General features: G+C 38.1%; 1 protein-coding gene across 5 annotated transcripts in view; it reads right to left on the bottom strand.

Annotated features, from left to right (window-relative positions):
- Positions 1-12275, bottom strand: part of ATG7 (autophagy related 7) — a 105070-nt gene extending 92795 nt beyond the window's left edge. For 2 of the 5 annotated variants that reach the window (XR_002442560.1, XM_021409683.1), the window contains exons 1-9: positions 12171-12275; positions 9028-9217; positions 8736-8790; positions 7242-7359; positions 5902-5979; positions 5238-5354; positions 3956-4105; positions 2444-2532; positions 835-956 (exon numbers count right to left, since the gene is read on the bottom strand). Coding sequence is in view for 4 of the 5 variants with exons in the window: in XM_021409683.1 (XP_021265358.1) it covers positions 835-956; positions 2444-2532; positions 3956-4105; positions 5238-5354; positions 5902-5979; positions 7242-7359; positions 8736-8790; positions 9028-9205 (907 nt within the window). In the remaining variant the exon portion in view is untranslated. Of the gene's footprint in view, positions 1-834; positions 957-1375; positions 1469-2443; positions 2533-3955; positions 4106-5237; positions 5355-5901; positions 5980-7241; positions 7360-8735; positions 8791-9027; positions 9218-10893; positions 11245-11295; positions 11453-12170 lie in introns of those variants that run through there. The other 3 variants (XM_021409685.1, XM_021409684.1, XM_021409686.1) reach the window with 3 other exon arrangements.

Genomic DNA, 14042 nt, shown 5'->3' with positions numbered 1-14042 from the left:
TTTACATCTCATGAAAGCAGGGCTTCTTGTAGAAGCACTTCAGTATCAGATGCCTGACATGCTGCTTTTGCCTGCTTAGCTTGCTTTATACCTAAGATGAAAATACCATCATTCCTCATCAAGTGTAGTGATCCTGAATGTCAAACAGACCACCATGTTTAGCATTCAGTGAATTCAGAATTCCCTACAAAGTTTTGCCAAGCTCGGCCATCTCATCATGTTACCTAGACTCCATCTGTAAATTCAGTAGAGAATTACATATGCTATTTTTACAATTAAACAATTCACAGCTATTATATGTAAAGCATCCAGAACTTCTTAGACAAAGTAGAAAAAATTGATATTGTCCTCCAGACAGAAATTAAGTCTGAGTTTATGTTCTAATGTAACAAGTTGATTGCTTTAAAATACATGTCTCCCTCACAATGGGAGAGAATTCTACTATATTTAAAATATACAGAAAAATACGCATCACAGAAATTCACTATCATAAGCATCTGCTGAGGGACTGTGCAGAAATTTAAGAAAGGCTTTTTTTAAATCACTTCATGTAATACAAGATACTATAAATTGCTACCTGACTTCTGTATTTCTCCAACAACGTTTTCCTCAGATGTTCCCCTTAAATCCTGCAAATCCTATTACTAATTCAGTAACAAAGAAAGCCTATTCACCTTTATTTTTAAAGAACATTCCAATAATTATTTCAGATGAATTGAAAATTAAGCGTAAGCAGTGATAGCAGTGATTTCATAGTGTTATTTTTTCCATCTTCACAGTGATTGAGAAGGAGGAAGCAGAAAAAGGATTTTTTTTTTCTTTTAAATGGATTACCTGGGCCAAATGCTCCTTGTGGAAGTTTTATTTCAAAGATAATGCTGTGTGTTATGTCTCTCACCCCTTGCATGGTCCTGTCTCTGAAGCAGAGCACTTCAATTGATTGGAGAATATTGCCCCTGACAATTAAAAAGAATACATACAGAGAGACTTGCTTTTTTTTTTTTTGGATAGAAAAGGAACTTCTTTTAACACTACTACACAGTTTCAGTCGCTTGTGGATTCTGAACAAGACTTTTTCTGTTAGCAGTGGAACACTATTGCTCTCATTGGCTACAAAGAGTTGCTTAGCACATGTAAATGATCACACTTCACTATGACAACTCCAATGAAATGACACTGACAGTATGTCCTCTGTCATTTATACAGAGCTGCTGGACAAACTGTATCAGAAAACATATTAAGTGACATGACATACACCTGCACTTCCCCAAGGCACAACTTTTTTTTAGTTCTTGACGTAATACCCTCTTTCCTCCTAACGATTCAACTCCATAAGTCAAAGAATTAGAGCTTTAGTGCCTAAAAACCAACGAACCTTAGAATGTATAAAGCACTCTGGGTACTTGTACATCCTTCAGTCCAGAAAATGCTGTACCTAACTGAGCATTTCTCCTTCCTGATGTGCTTTCTGTAATAAAATGTAGAAGTCAAAACTATGAAAATACAACTTAATTATGTTATTGTTACAGTAACCCAATTTTAGTTAAATGATAGTTTTATACTCTAGTATTTGAAAAGCATCTCCTATTCAACTCTTGCCCAACAAAAAATAAATCAGAAGGTATGTTACAAGAAAACGTAAGAGCATCTGATTTTCAAAACTTAGGTCTACTATTACTTAGCACTAATTAATTACCTAAAAATCATCGAATATTTCAAACAAGATTTGAAACAGCTAGAGCCTAAAAGAGGGTATTGGCAGGCTCTGAAGCATGTATTTCCAGATAAAGTACACAAGTGAGGATGAGGAATAACAGGAATTTATAACTGATTGAAGTGAAAAACAGTTATTGGTCCTTGAAAGCACTGAAACCGCTTCTGGTAAGCTCTTTGTGATACCAGTAAAGTATCGCTAGGAATATCAGTAATCATGTATGGGAAAAAAAATGACTCACCCAACTGGTGATTAGAGTCTCTGGCTACAGAGCACTCCTTCTCAGGAAGCAGCCTTCATCCAGGAGGTGTCCTCAGTTGGGAGGCTGGCCCTTAAATGAGCCCAGCGAGGGGTGGACTCAGGGTCCACTCCTTCTGGTCCTGTAGGAAGCACAGGTGAACTGCTTGCATCTGTGCTTCCTGGGCCAGCCACCCCCTTCACCAGGTGCTCAATCATCAGTTCAGGCCATGACATAATAGTTCTGCTACGACAGTAACGTGCAAATCCAGAACCACTGAACACAAGAGATCTCAAAGTTAAAAGTAGTGGGGTTTTTTGTTGCTTTTTTGTGGTTGTTTTTTTTTTGCCATCACATATATTTTTGCATATTTCTGAGACTCAAGTTAAGCTTCAGGTGCGTGATGCAAGCAAATTACCATGTAGGAAAAAATGCCTAATTAGATATGAATCAGTAGTGTATTTCTCTGTGGGAAATAATAAAAGAGATACCATTTATGTGATGCCAAGATCAGGAAATTTCGCAGTGGCCATCCTGGATACTGAGATAAATTACACGGATCATAAACTCCAACTGTCACCTGCAAATAAAATTGCTCTGAGAAGTCATCTATCAATACTGATACTCAGTTCACAGTAATGGTTACCTGGCATTTTTAATGTAAAACATAAGGACATAGAATGACTACACATATATTTAACATTTTTTTTTTTTTTTACATACATTTTCTGCATGGTCACACTACATTTCAGTAAAACATTTGCCAGAGCGTTCAGAGCTTTCACTTTAGCTCCTTTACAGACATTCACATTTCACTGCAATATATTAGCCTTCCTTGCTTTCCTTAAATGAGGTACTCTGAGGAAATCCTAATAAGGAAAGCATTATTCTTTAAACAAAATTCTGTATTGATTTTGGGATGATCAAAAAGTGAAAGGGGACAATCCAGCAAGAAGTCAAAGGAAAATAAAACAATATAAAAATAAGTTGTAAAGCCAACCCTTCAAGATGAGACGAAATGCCCAGTTCCTTTATTTATATCTCATCTTCAGCCAGTGTTATAGCATGCACTTAACTGAGGCACTTAAACACAGAGCTTATTTCCTTTGCATTCACTGCAGAACCAAAGCATAACCAGAAATCAGAAAGATGTCACCTTTAGATATGCTGAAAATTTGAACTCAGTCATCACTAGGGCTATCTGTCTCTCCCACATCTATAGAGCTCTCTCCTGGTTCTTGCTTCACCTATTGATGGACTTAGTGACTGGCTGTAACTCTGCTACATCAGTGAGGTGTCTCTAGAAACAGTCTGAAATGCAATTAAGTCAATCTAATGCATAAATGTTGGAGAAGCAAGGGCCCATTCCCCTATTCCCCCTCCAGCCATATACTGCTGCTGCTTTGCACCTGCTGACTCAGGAAGGCATGAGACCTGTTAGAAAGTTGACCTAGTTTCATAAACTAGCAGTAAATTAACTCAGCAACACCAAATACATTTTTCTTCTAGGGGAGCAAGTTCAACTGGCTCATGGAAATACTGACAAATTTCAGTGTCAGTATCACTGCTGATTCAAGAAATTGTATCTGATAGCTCTGAAACTTTGGCAAATCCCTTCAAAAAAGAACATTAACAAAGAAATGTGTTCCAGATGATTACAGATTTCTCTTGCATTAAAAAAATCCCTAAGTTAGTTAAGTGCTCTCTTGCCTGTGACTCACTACTGCACTTACACTACCTTTTAAAATCTCAGTTTTTAGTAAAAAGAGCATGAAGAACTTAAATTTCAAGCTGACCATTAATTTGATGTAACTTGGCTTCTGGTTAAGGATGTAGACACTAACTCTTGACACAGAAGTCAATTCAAGCTGCCAGACTTCAGCTACTTACCCAGTCTATTTACTGGCCAACAAATGTGCCCAATTCAGTATTACATGCACGTTTCAAATCATGTGTAAATTAAGTATGTTATAGGTTATAAAAAGATGTAAAATACTCATTACCTTTCCCTCTTGGTCTTGAAAGAAACCATCCCACTTTTTGAGTGGAGATACAACCACAGAATTGTCATGATACTTGATTAAAAAATAAGGAAAGGCTGTGACCCCTTCCGTCTGGCAAAGCTCATCATATGCTTTCTGAAGTGCTTGAATCTAGAAGCAAAAAGACAATTAAAACCAATAGTTGTAGCACTCTTTGAACTGTAACACTCATTGAAATGTTTCCTTATGCCCCCTCCTGGAAGCATTCAAGGCCAGGCTGGACCATTCTATGATTATTATAGAATATAGTGTATTCAGAAATTTTAAAGTCCATTACTACCACAATAACAGATTAAAAAGTGAGTTGCTAAAATTGCAACTGTCAACGCAAATTTGAAACAGGTACACCATTACCACTGCAGCACACTGATCTACCAACAAAAAAAAACAACAAAAAAAAGAAATCTCATTCTGAAAGTCACAGTAGCTTGCTAAGTACGTAAATCTACTCCCCTCTATTATTAGCAAACAAAAGTTCTCTGACTTGTTTCCAAACTGCAAGAATACTCAATATAGATTTAAGTACTGACAAATATTAATCACAATATAACACCACAGACTTAACAATCACTCAGTACATTTTGTGATCCATTTCCAATGTTCAGTCAAATTTTTCTGGAAAATGACAACACTGTTACAGTGCTTATTACTACAGAAGTAGTAAGGGCATTCTGGGAATAAGACAAGTATTTTCCACTAAAAAAAAAAACAACAGAAAACTGCTTCTCACTGATTGTTACAACATCAAAAAACCATTCCAAGTTCCACATCAACTTCTGTCACGGTGAAAAAAGGTATTTGGAAAACTTGACTCTTTGTCCTTTCACACTGAAATATGAAACAAACTACAAAACATAGTTAGATGCTCTAAAAAATTACTTCCTATCAACGTTTTTCTTGTCAAATCATACATTTTATTAAGAATTTGGTAATTGCTCCTAATCACTCACAGAGTATGTTCCTTTTAAAACATTCCATTAAATAATTGTAAGTTTCAAAAACACAGCTATAACTACTTCCCCTCAAGAACTGTCTGCTATGGCTGCATCTAACTTAAAGCTGAAATGATGCTCAGGTGAGAGATTCTGTACAGAAAAAGGGGTTAACTAAAAAAAATAGGAAGCAAAAATGAGAAAAGTGAAAGTTTTAAAAGAAATTAAGATTTAATTGCTAACAAAAATACTAATATGGCAATAAATCTACTCAGTAGTACAGAGTTCATAACATTTGGTATTTAGAATACCTGATTTAAAGAGAACCTGTCACCAAGACACACTGGTTTCTGAATTATATGTATTCCATCAGGGAAGCAGAGAGCAGGGTAGCAAAACCAGTAATAGAAGTGATACTTTTTCAAATCCTTGGGAAAAAAAAAAACAACAAAAAACCAAGATTAGATAAGAAACATACAAACTGAAGAAAATTTCTGTTTGTACTAAGCATAGCTCTTGTTTGACAAGTCACTGTCATGATTTGAAAAAAAAAACAACAAAAATACTAAAGACTTCTATCCTCTATATACATTTCTAATCAAGACAATATGTGTACCAAATTCCAGTGTGTTAGATGGAGCATTAGGCACTAAAATTGTAAACGCATTAAACATGAAAGTTGCTCTGCTTTTACTAATATCTGTAAGGCAGTCATATTCAGATACGTTTGCAATCTGAGATGGCATCTGCATTTTTTTTAAAGAATATATTATAAGATCTTTTATATGTGTACATGAGAATGGCTTATTAGGTTTATTTTTTTTTAAAATGTTCTGAGACATTTAAAAATGTCTAGGAATGACTAAGAATGATCCTGATAACATGAACATGGTAATACAAACACACAAGTTCCCCTAAGAGAAACTACTACTTCATTTCCATTTCAGTGCTCTGAGATACAGTATCAGTACTCACTGCGAATGTCAATAGCAGGAACCTGTTCAAGAGCATAGGGTTTTCAAGTGCAGCTCCAGATTTTATTGATTCCCATATCTGTAATTGATAATTGAGGCAAGAAGGAAGAGAAAGGACAGAGAAACAAAATACTAAGCATAAGAACAGCCATAGAGATCTTCAGTTCTTCCAGCTACAGAAGAAATATTGACATGAACGCTCCCAGGAATCCACTGTGATCTTTTCATGCCTGATCTCATCCAAACCATTATCAATGCTAAAAGGACTAAAGGTAATACAGCCATGTACTAACACAGCAGCTACAAATGCTGGGGAACATTAAATGAAACAAAAACAGCCTCACAAGTCTGTCATGCATGTGAACCATTAACAATATCACAATACAGAACATACTGTATTACTAAATATAGCCTTTTATTATTCTTCTTCATTCATGGGATCTACATATACTAGATATGTAAATAAACTACTATGAAATTTGACTAAAAAAATTGAGACAATCAAGAAGGCAGTGCACTGCACACTCGTGAGACAAGAAGCTATAATACATACACGAGGAACAAGTGTTCGTTCTTTGTCTTAAAAAAAGACTAATAAACAAACACCCTGCAAGAGTGAATAAAGCTTTCTGACCTTCGTCAGCTCTCTGAAGATAATTAGAGTGACTGCACTGTGTCTGTCATTAATTGGAAGTACTATGCCACAGGAATACAGGCCTCAAGTGAAGATATACATGAAAACTTCGTTATCCATGGACAGCAGGCAGTCAATGAATGTAATCTAAGATTACTACCAGTCAAGGTATAGCATCTCAAAAATAAAGAGGTTGCCTTTGATTTTCTCTTCCCCCTAAGCCATGACATTTAAATTAGTTGGTTACAGTACAAGCAGATAAGCCCCTTCCTTTGGCAGCCACCTTTCTCTTGCTTTATCTCAAATTTCTGGCTGTTTCCCACCACTTTGTCACATAGATAGGACTGCAGCAACTCAGTTTAAACTAGACACTTCCTGATTTCTGGATGTTGTAACAAATTAAAAACATGACCTATAGGATGCAAGTCACTGGCAGCTCTAGTAACCATTAAATTTAAAACACAACTTTGTAGAACCCTGAAAGAAGCAGCCAAGTATAATTATCAACTTGCTATTCTCTTGCAAAGAACAGTAAAAAAGCAAATATCAAACTTCTCTCACCGTAAGTTAAATCCAAACTATATGGGTGCGTTTGGACAGTATCTCTAATATTCGGGTCAGAAACTATAAAGCAGTTGACTATAAAGCAACGGACTGGCTATTTTCAAACCAGATCTCTTTACCAGTTGATTTGATTTTAACCTTACCTCATTTGCTTCTTTTTCCAAAAGTGATTTCTTATCACAGGACTTGAAAGTCTCAAAAGTGTTGGTATTATACAATGTTCCAAAAGCAGGACAGCAACGTGCTGGTATTGAAGCATTCCTGAATGAAAGAAAGAGAACACTGGGAATTGTGTGCTAACATCTTCAACACGATCAGTAGCAATTGCTCTCCTACAGGGTAAAGTTGTCCAAAAATTGAGAAACAGTGAGGCACAGTAACAAAAGCTAAAGAGAGCTCTACTGAAAACATTTTTATGATAAGCTTTATTAAATATGGATTGCTGTAAGAACCTGTGCAAGAGAACATCCACATAATGATTTCAAGATACATGAGGAATCTGGATTTTTCTAGCAAGGCAGTATTGAATTAGATTGAAGGAAGATTTCAAAGACGAATTCAAATATAAACAATTAATGATAAATGTGATTTACATTAAGAAAAAATTAAGACTGAACTTTGCATGTCAATACTCAAAACATTACGTTTAAAAGGACTCCCCAAAGGAAGTCTAAACTAGACAGAAGCCTTAGTATCTTTTGTAGTTCGTAACATCATTAGCTGGAGGCCCCATTTTCTGTAGCTAATTTCACAGATCTGATTGATTTAACTCCTTTAACATCATTCTTCCAAACTGACGATTTTGTTGTTCCCATACCACAGCTTTCTTCCAACTGCACTTTGCTGAACACACTTTCAGTATAATATCAGGAAGTCCTTACATAAAAATTATGTGTCCCATGAAATAATTTAAAAAAAACACTAAGCCTTGCTAGAACTCCTAGTACCCTGAAAAGGCAGAGGAATTCACTTCTGTGATCTACAACTTTGTGATCCACCAATTAAGAAAAAAAAAAAAGCATTGACTATGAAGACATCTCTCCAGTTCCTATGTTATACTAATTCAGGCATTTGCTCAAAATGAAAACTGGATGGAAAGAAAGACTTCCTCTCATCTCACGTTTGCTGCATACACTGAACAACTTTGTTCTAGCTTCACCTTGGGAGTAAAAGCAAAAATAGGAAATTCCAGTTAAATACTACTTTCAAAGATACTGTAACAACCAGAGATTGTAAAAGCTTTTTTGAGATCATAATTCTAAGGAAGAATCTTTAGTTTATAAAGACCTTAAAAAAGCTTTACTCAGAAATCAGATGAACAAAATCATTATTTACACAAAAGAGCCTATGAAATGTGGGGAAAAAACGGGTATTAAATAAACACATATGAACTGTAAGCAAAACTGAGACTTGTCACTATATTTTAAACTTGGCCTTTCAGATGAATACACTGTTTCAAAAACAGGGAGTTAGTCACAAACTGAGTCACAAACACTCTCCGCAGATATAAAGTTCATGCAAAAGAGAATTTATTTTCTTGTAGAATTTTTCCCAAGTGATACTCTGTCATAATGTTACTGTTATGCAAGCAAAGCTTCTCCACATGTGAATTAAAGTAAGCCATAGTACATACTTACATATCAAAGGCACTAAATTCCAACGTCAAACGAGCTGGGAAACCTGATGGATCGCCTGGCCAAAAAGAAGCAACACGCATCTTTTAAACTACAATACATATATTTTTTAAAAATAGGGAAACTAAACTGGGTTATAAGATACCCACGGACACACCAGAATTCCCATCTCATTCAGCACTGTTTCTAATCCTAGCAATGTTTCAGCAAAATATCTAGAACACGTTAAACGAATATTTAAAGGAATAACAGGAGAAACCCAAACTACTAAGAAAGATGTTCAGTTTCTACCTACCATTGTAGTAATATCCTTTGATAACTTTTGGAGTCTCATCTAATCGGTACTCATTGAGCTTCTTCTGGGTTAGCTCATGCCAGAATCCTACGTTCAAGGCACTACTGAAGGGAGCAAACTGCAGCTTTGAACTTCCAGGATCTACAGGATGGTGGGACTCATTACTGACTGCTGCCATGATCGTAGTTCACTATTAAACATACAAACAAACAGAATTCTGTAAAAGCAGATAAGCTGTATGAATGTATACTCCAACAACCACATTACACTTAACTGATAAGTTTCTTTTAAAAACACGTTGTTGTGAAAAGCAGAGAAAACCTTATTCCTCTGGAAATTTAAGAAACTCAGTGCAATGAAAATAGCTTTTGCAGATTTTCTTCATGCTTTTTGGAATGGGAGGAAAAAAAAAGCTGTTTTCATTTCTTAATGACTGCCAAATTGCCAGCTTCTTCTTTAAAAGAAATTCTCAAATTAATCAGAAAGACGCAGTTATGTTTTTCCTTTCACAGTATTTCTCAAGCAAAGTCTTTGAGGAATCCATGCTATTGTTTCTAAGTGTATAGAGATGCTCTCCTTTTCCGACCATAAAGGCTTTCCTTACTTCTGGGTAAATTGTGAAATGTATTCTTCTATTATAGGCTTGATGTTTTCCATCATGATAAATATATGGTTCTGTCACAATGTCTTGCTTTAACTGGCATAGACAATATTTCTTTTTGCTTCATTTCACTTTATTTTTCATTTATTTTTTACATTTTTAATAGCTGGAATTTGTGTACCATAACTTTTCACAGCTTACTTAAAAAGCCTTCTCATGTCACTTTTATTAGCATAAAGAAAATCATTTTCTTTAACACTTGCACATACAATGGCTATACAAGGTAGAAGCAGCTGCATGGCACTTTCTGACCATTTTAATAAACCTTGTTTTTCCTGCATTTATGATGTAAAAGTCACATATACCTACATATTAATAACCAGCTAATTTTAATTTTACTACTATGCAGGTCTTAAACCTCACAGAATTTATTTTTCAAGAAGAATAACAATGATAGCTCATCATGAGACAGGCAAACACTCATGCGTCAGAAAGGCATTAGCAGTAACTGAGCCATGTTGCATTGTATGTCATGCCAAGATGTCCATAATAAAACTTTTAATGAGAGTTTCATTAGCTGCCTGATCAAGATCAATCTATAAACATCCTCTTCTCTTCCTATTGATTCGTTTTCAGAAGCAAATTCAGGAAAATATTAATCATAGAAAGTGCTAAGTAATAACAAAAAGCAACATGAAGTCAATATGACCTTGCCAAACGAGCTCTATGATAACTAGATATTTACTCATTTTGAATTTTCTTTAAGTTAAAGATGTCACCAGTGTAAAATTGATGTGGTAAGCAATAAAAGTTTCACCTACATCCTTACAAAGTTGTTCTTTTACAGCCTTTGGAATAAGTTTTCATTTTATCCCCCTTCCCTTTTTTATTTATTTACATATACATGACATACCCAACATAGCACACTGGTCAAATATTTTAAATGACCAAGAACCCAGATGAGAACACCTAGCAGCCACATACCACACACTGAATATACCAGCCTAAAAACATCCACTGGGATGGAACTTCAACATCCTACTTATTTACATTACACTTGTACTTAGAGCTGTTGTTATGAAACAGAGGGCCTCACTATGCTATGCATGTGTAAACAGAACAGAATAGATAATCATTTCTGACCTATTGACACTTTTGAAAATATTGTCTTATGTACTGGCATGTAAATGCTCCCATGCTTTCTTATGCAAGATCAGTAAGCTAAATTTTGTGTAACAAATTACATCTATACGTGTTGGACATACATCTTGTAGAACTTGCAGGTAGAAACTCATGGCTTCTAACAGTATTAACAATCACAAGGAGAACATGAGGGATAAAGAGGACATCAGGAACCTTGAGTTTCACAAGAGCCCAGCTGCAAAGCGAGCTGGAAGCAAAAAGATTTTCCAATATGCTTTAGAGATACTCCTGAGTTCTGTAACCGGCAGGAAATTTCACAAGTGCAATGAGCAACAATAACCAGAAGAAAAGATGCGCTACCATTAGTGCAAGCTCTTGCACTTGCTGTTAAACATGCAGGCATTCAAAACTAGTCTAATAGAAAAATAGATCGAGAAAACAACAGAGCAGGCCTTTCAATAACAGTTGTCCTCTCCTTGAGGGAGGATGTAATCTGTCTAAGAATATGATGAGCAGTTACATACCCTTCAGAACCATCAAGGAGTCACAGGTATTAAACCAGATTCACAAAAAAGTCTTAAAACCTATGTTTTCTACAAAATTCCACTTCTAGTTCCAATTCTTCTGTGTTACAGAATATAGACTATTCTGAAGACCTCCCCTTTAAATACCAAAAGAGATTGGAATTTCCTACCACTACCTAAGGTGCATTTTCAGAAAAGCTGAGCTAGACATCGAGCTCACCTGATGCTTGCTATCAAGCCTATTTTCGGAGCATGGAAAGCTTTCCCTATTTCTAGAACTACAGCACGGTTGGGTTGGAAGGGACCTTGCAGCCCCCAGCCCCACCCCTGCCATGGGCTGGCTGCCCCCCAGCTCAGGCTGCCCAGGGCCCCTCCATGGCCTGGGGCACCTCCAGGGATGGGCACCCACAGCTCCGGGCAGCAGCGTCAGCGCCTCACTGCTCACTGGAAAAGGACTTCTTTCTAACATCCAAACTAAACCTCCCGACTCATCTAGTTTAAAACTGCTCACTATCAGACCGTGTCAGCAGTCGGTCTCCCTAGCGTTTATCAGCTCTCTTTAGGTACCGGAAAGATTACTACTGTCACGCAAAGGCCGCCTGAGGCACCTGCGGACGAGCTGCCCCGCGAGCTGCCACCTCTGCGCCCGGGGCGCGCAGCCCTGCCGCGGGGCCGCCGCCGCCTCCTCCTCCACGCTGCGGCACTGCATGGGACAAACTCCCTCCCGCCCTCCGTGACAGAACCCCAGCTCCCGCTCTGGAACCGAGGCCAGCCCGGGGCACAGCGAGCTCGGGGCACGCAGCCGGGAGCCCGAAGGCAGCCGCCACCGCCGCCTCCTCACGCCAGACTGCCCCCGACCGCGCACGGCCGCTCACCGGCTCCAGCGCGCAGTACTTCCGGCATTGCCAGCTGACGCGAAGCATGACGCTGCCGTGCCTATATCACGTGACCGAGGAGGGCGGGAAGGGAGACGGCGCGTGGCTGAGGAGCGACCGTTGCGCACGCGCCCGTCCTGAGGCGGGACGGGGCGGGAAAGTCAGTCAGCGCAGCGCTGCCCCCTTGTGGCGGCGGTGTGTGGTGCGTGGTAGTGCCCGCGGTAGCCCAGCCGAAACTGACCCTGTTTCCGAGGGTTCTTTTCTGTGCCGTCCTGATTGCATTCGCTGTAACAACTGTATGAACAGGCGAGAAGATATGAAGTACGCTCATTTTACGGCTTGTGAAGTAGTACGGACTAAAAACCACCCTTCTCTCCTCTGTGTTTGTGACTGCTAGATCAATCTGCACAAGGATGTTCTGCTTTGAATACGGTGCTGATGTGGTAGTGAAGTGTTCAAGGATTCCAGATTTATCAAACGTATTTAGTCAGCATGGTGACTGAACATTGGAGACATTCCCAGTTTTATGTCAGCAAACGCCCTCAGCCTAGTTATGCCATCCATGATACTTGGTACCACAGCTGCTGCCAATATATGTAATCCCTAACACAATATAGGCATTGTCTCTGAAGTCTTTACCTTCAATGAGACCTGTCAAAAGAAGTAATCTGAGTGAGACACGGATTCAATGAGTGGTCAACAAGCTGTTTTAAAACCCAGCTTTTAGGCACAGAAAGCCGTGCTCAACAGGTGAAAAGAAAAACACCAACAGTGGGTTATCGGGATTTTCCAGGCAGGTTGAGACCTGTGCTGGTAATGTTTAACACTCATCACCACCCTGCATGAGGGAACCCTGCTCTGGATGACACCACAGTGAGGGCAGCAGCTGAAATGCTTCAGGACTGGGCTCCATGAGGAGCCTCAACACCCTGCCGTGGCTGACAGGAACCTCACAAAGACCAGCAAAGACACATTAAATGGGAAATCTGTACCTGGAAGAGACTAACTGTGCATGTCAGGATCCACTTCCTAATTGCACCCCTCCTTTAACAAACTTGGATGCTATGTCTTACTTGATGCAGAATCCCCCAATCTTCTCATTTCCCACTAGATGTCCCCATTGACACAAAGAAACATGGAAGGGTGAGTATATTTTTCCGCCTCTTAAAGTCGATTGTTCTAACCACACCCTAAACAAAGTAGAACTTCAGTCCAAGAAATTCATTATATTCAAAAACTGTGACTCCTCTGACCTTGGTTATTAACTGGAAAATGTTGAAAATATTTGTAGGAAACCACGCCTGGAGGCTTAGCCCCACATGGCAGCAGGCTTCTTCATTCCTTACCTTGATTTGCCTGTCACAGCTTCTCAGTAAAAGAAACTGATAAATCCTGTGGCATACTTTGCTAACTGGAAGCTTAAAACAGGAAGTCTCCAATTTTCCTGTTTTGTTATTACCGATTGTATTTACCACATCAGAGAAGTCTACTATGACAACTTTCCCCATCTTTGTACTTGCCACAGTTAGATTACGGATAAAAATGAAAGGACAGCAGCTTATTTGTTTAATTTTAGCTCTTCCATATTTGAATAGTTTTTTATCATACCAGCAGTATGCTTTGATTTTTAATGGTGATCTTTTTTATGCCAGATTTCACTGGTTTTGTTACAGTTGCTGTTTCATTTATTAACATATTTTAAAGTCAGAAAAGGCGATTGTCATGATCAGCACTTCTTGATAATCTAATTAGCCCCTGGGTTATTGTGTTCTAGTGCCGTAGATTAGTAACTGTGGCTGAATCAGTATGCTGTTTTTTTAATTTCCTTAGTGCTCACCTTAATTACTATCTATTTTATCTAGAAATGCTGTT

This window comes from Numida meleagris, chromosome 11 (genome assembly GCF_002078875.1).
Source record: "Numida meleagris isolate 19003 breed g44 Domestic line chromosome 11, NumMel1.0, whole genome shotgun sequence".
NCBI classification, from domain to species: domain Eukaryota; kingdom Metazoa; phylum Chordata; class Aves; order Galliformes; family Numididae; genus Numida; species Numida meleagris.
Note: the sequence above shows the minus strand (reverse complement) of the source record. Positions and strands in the feature narration are given on the sequence as shown.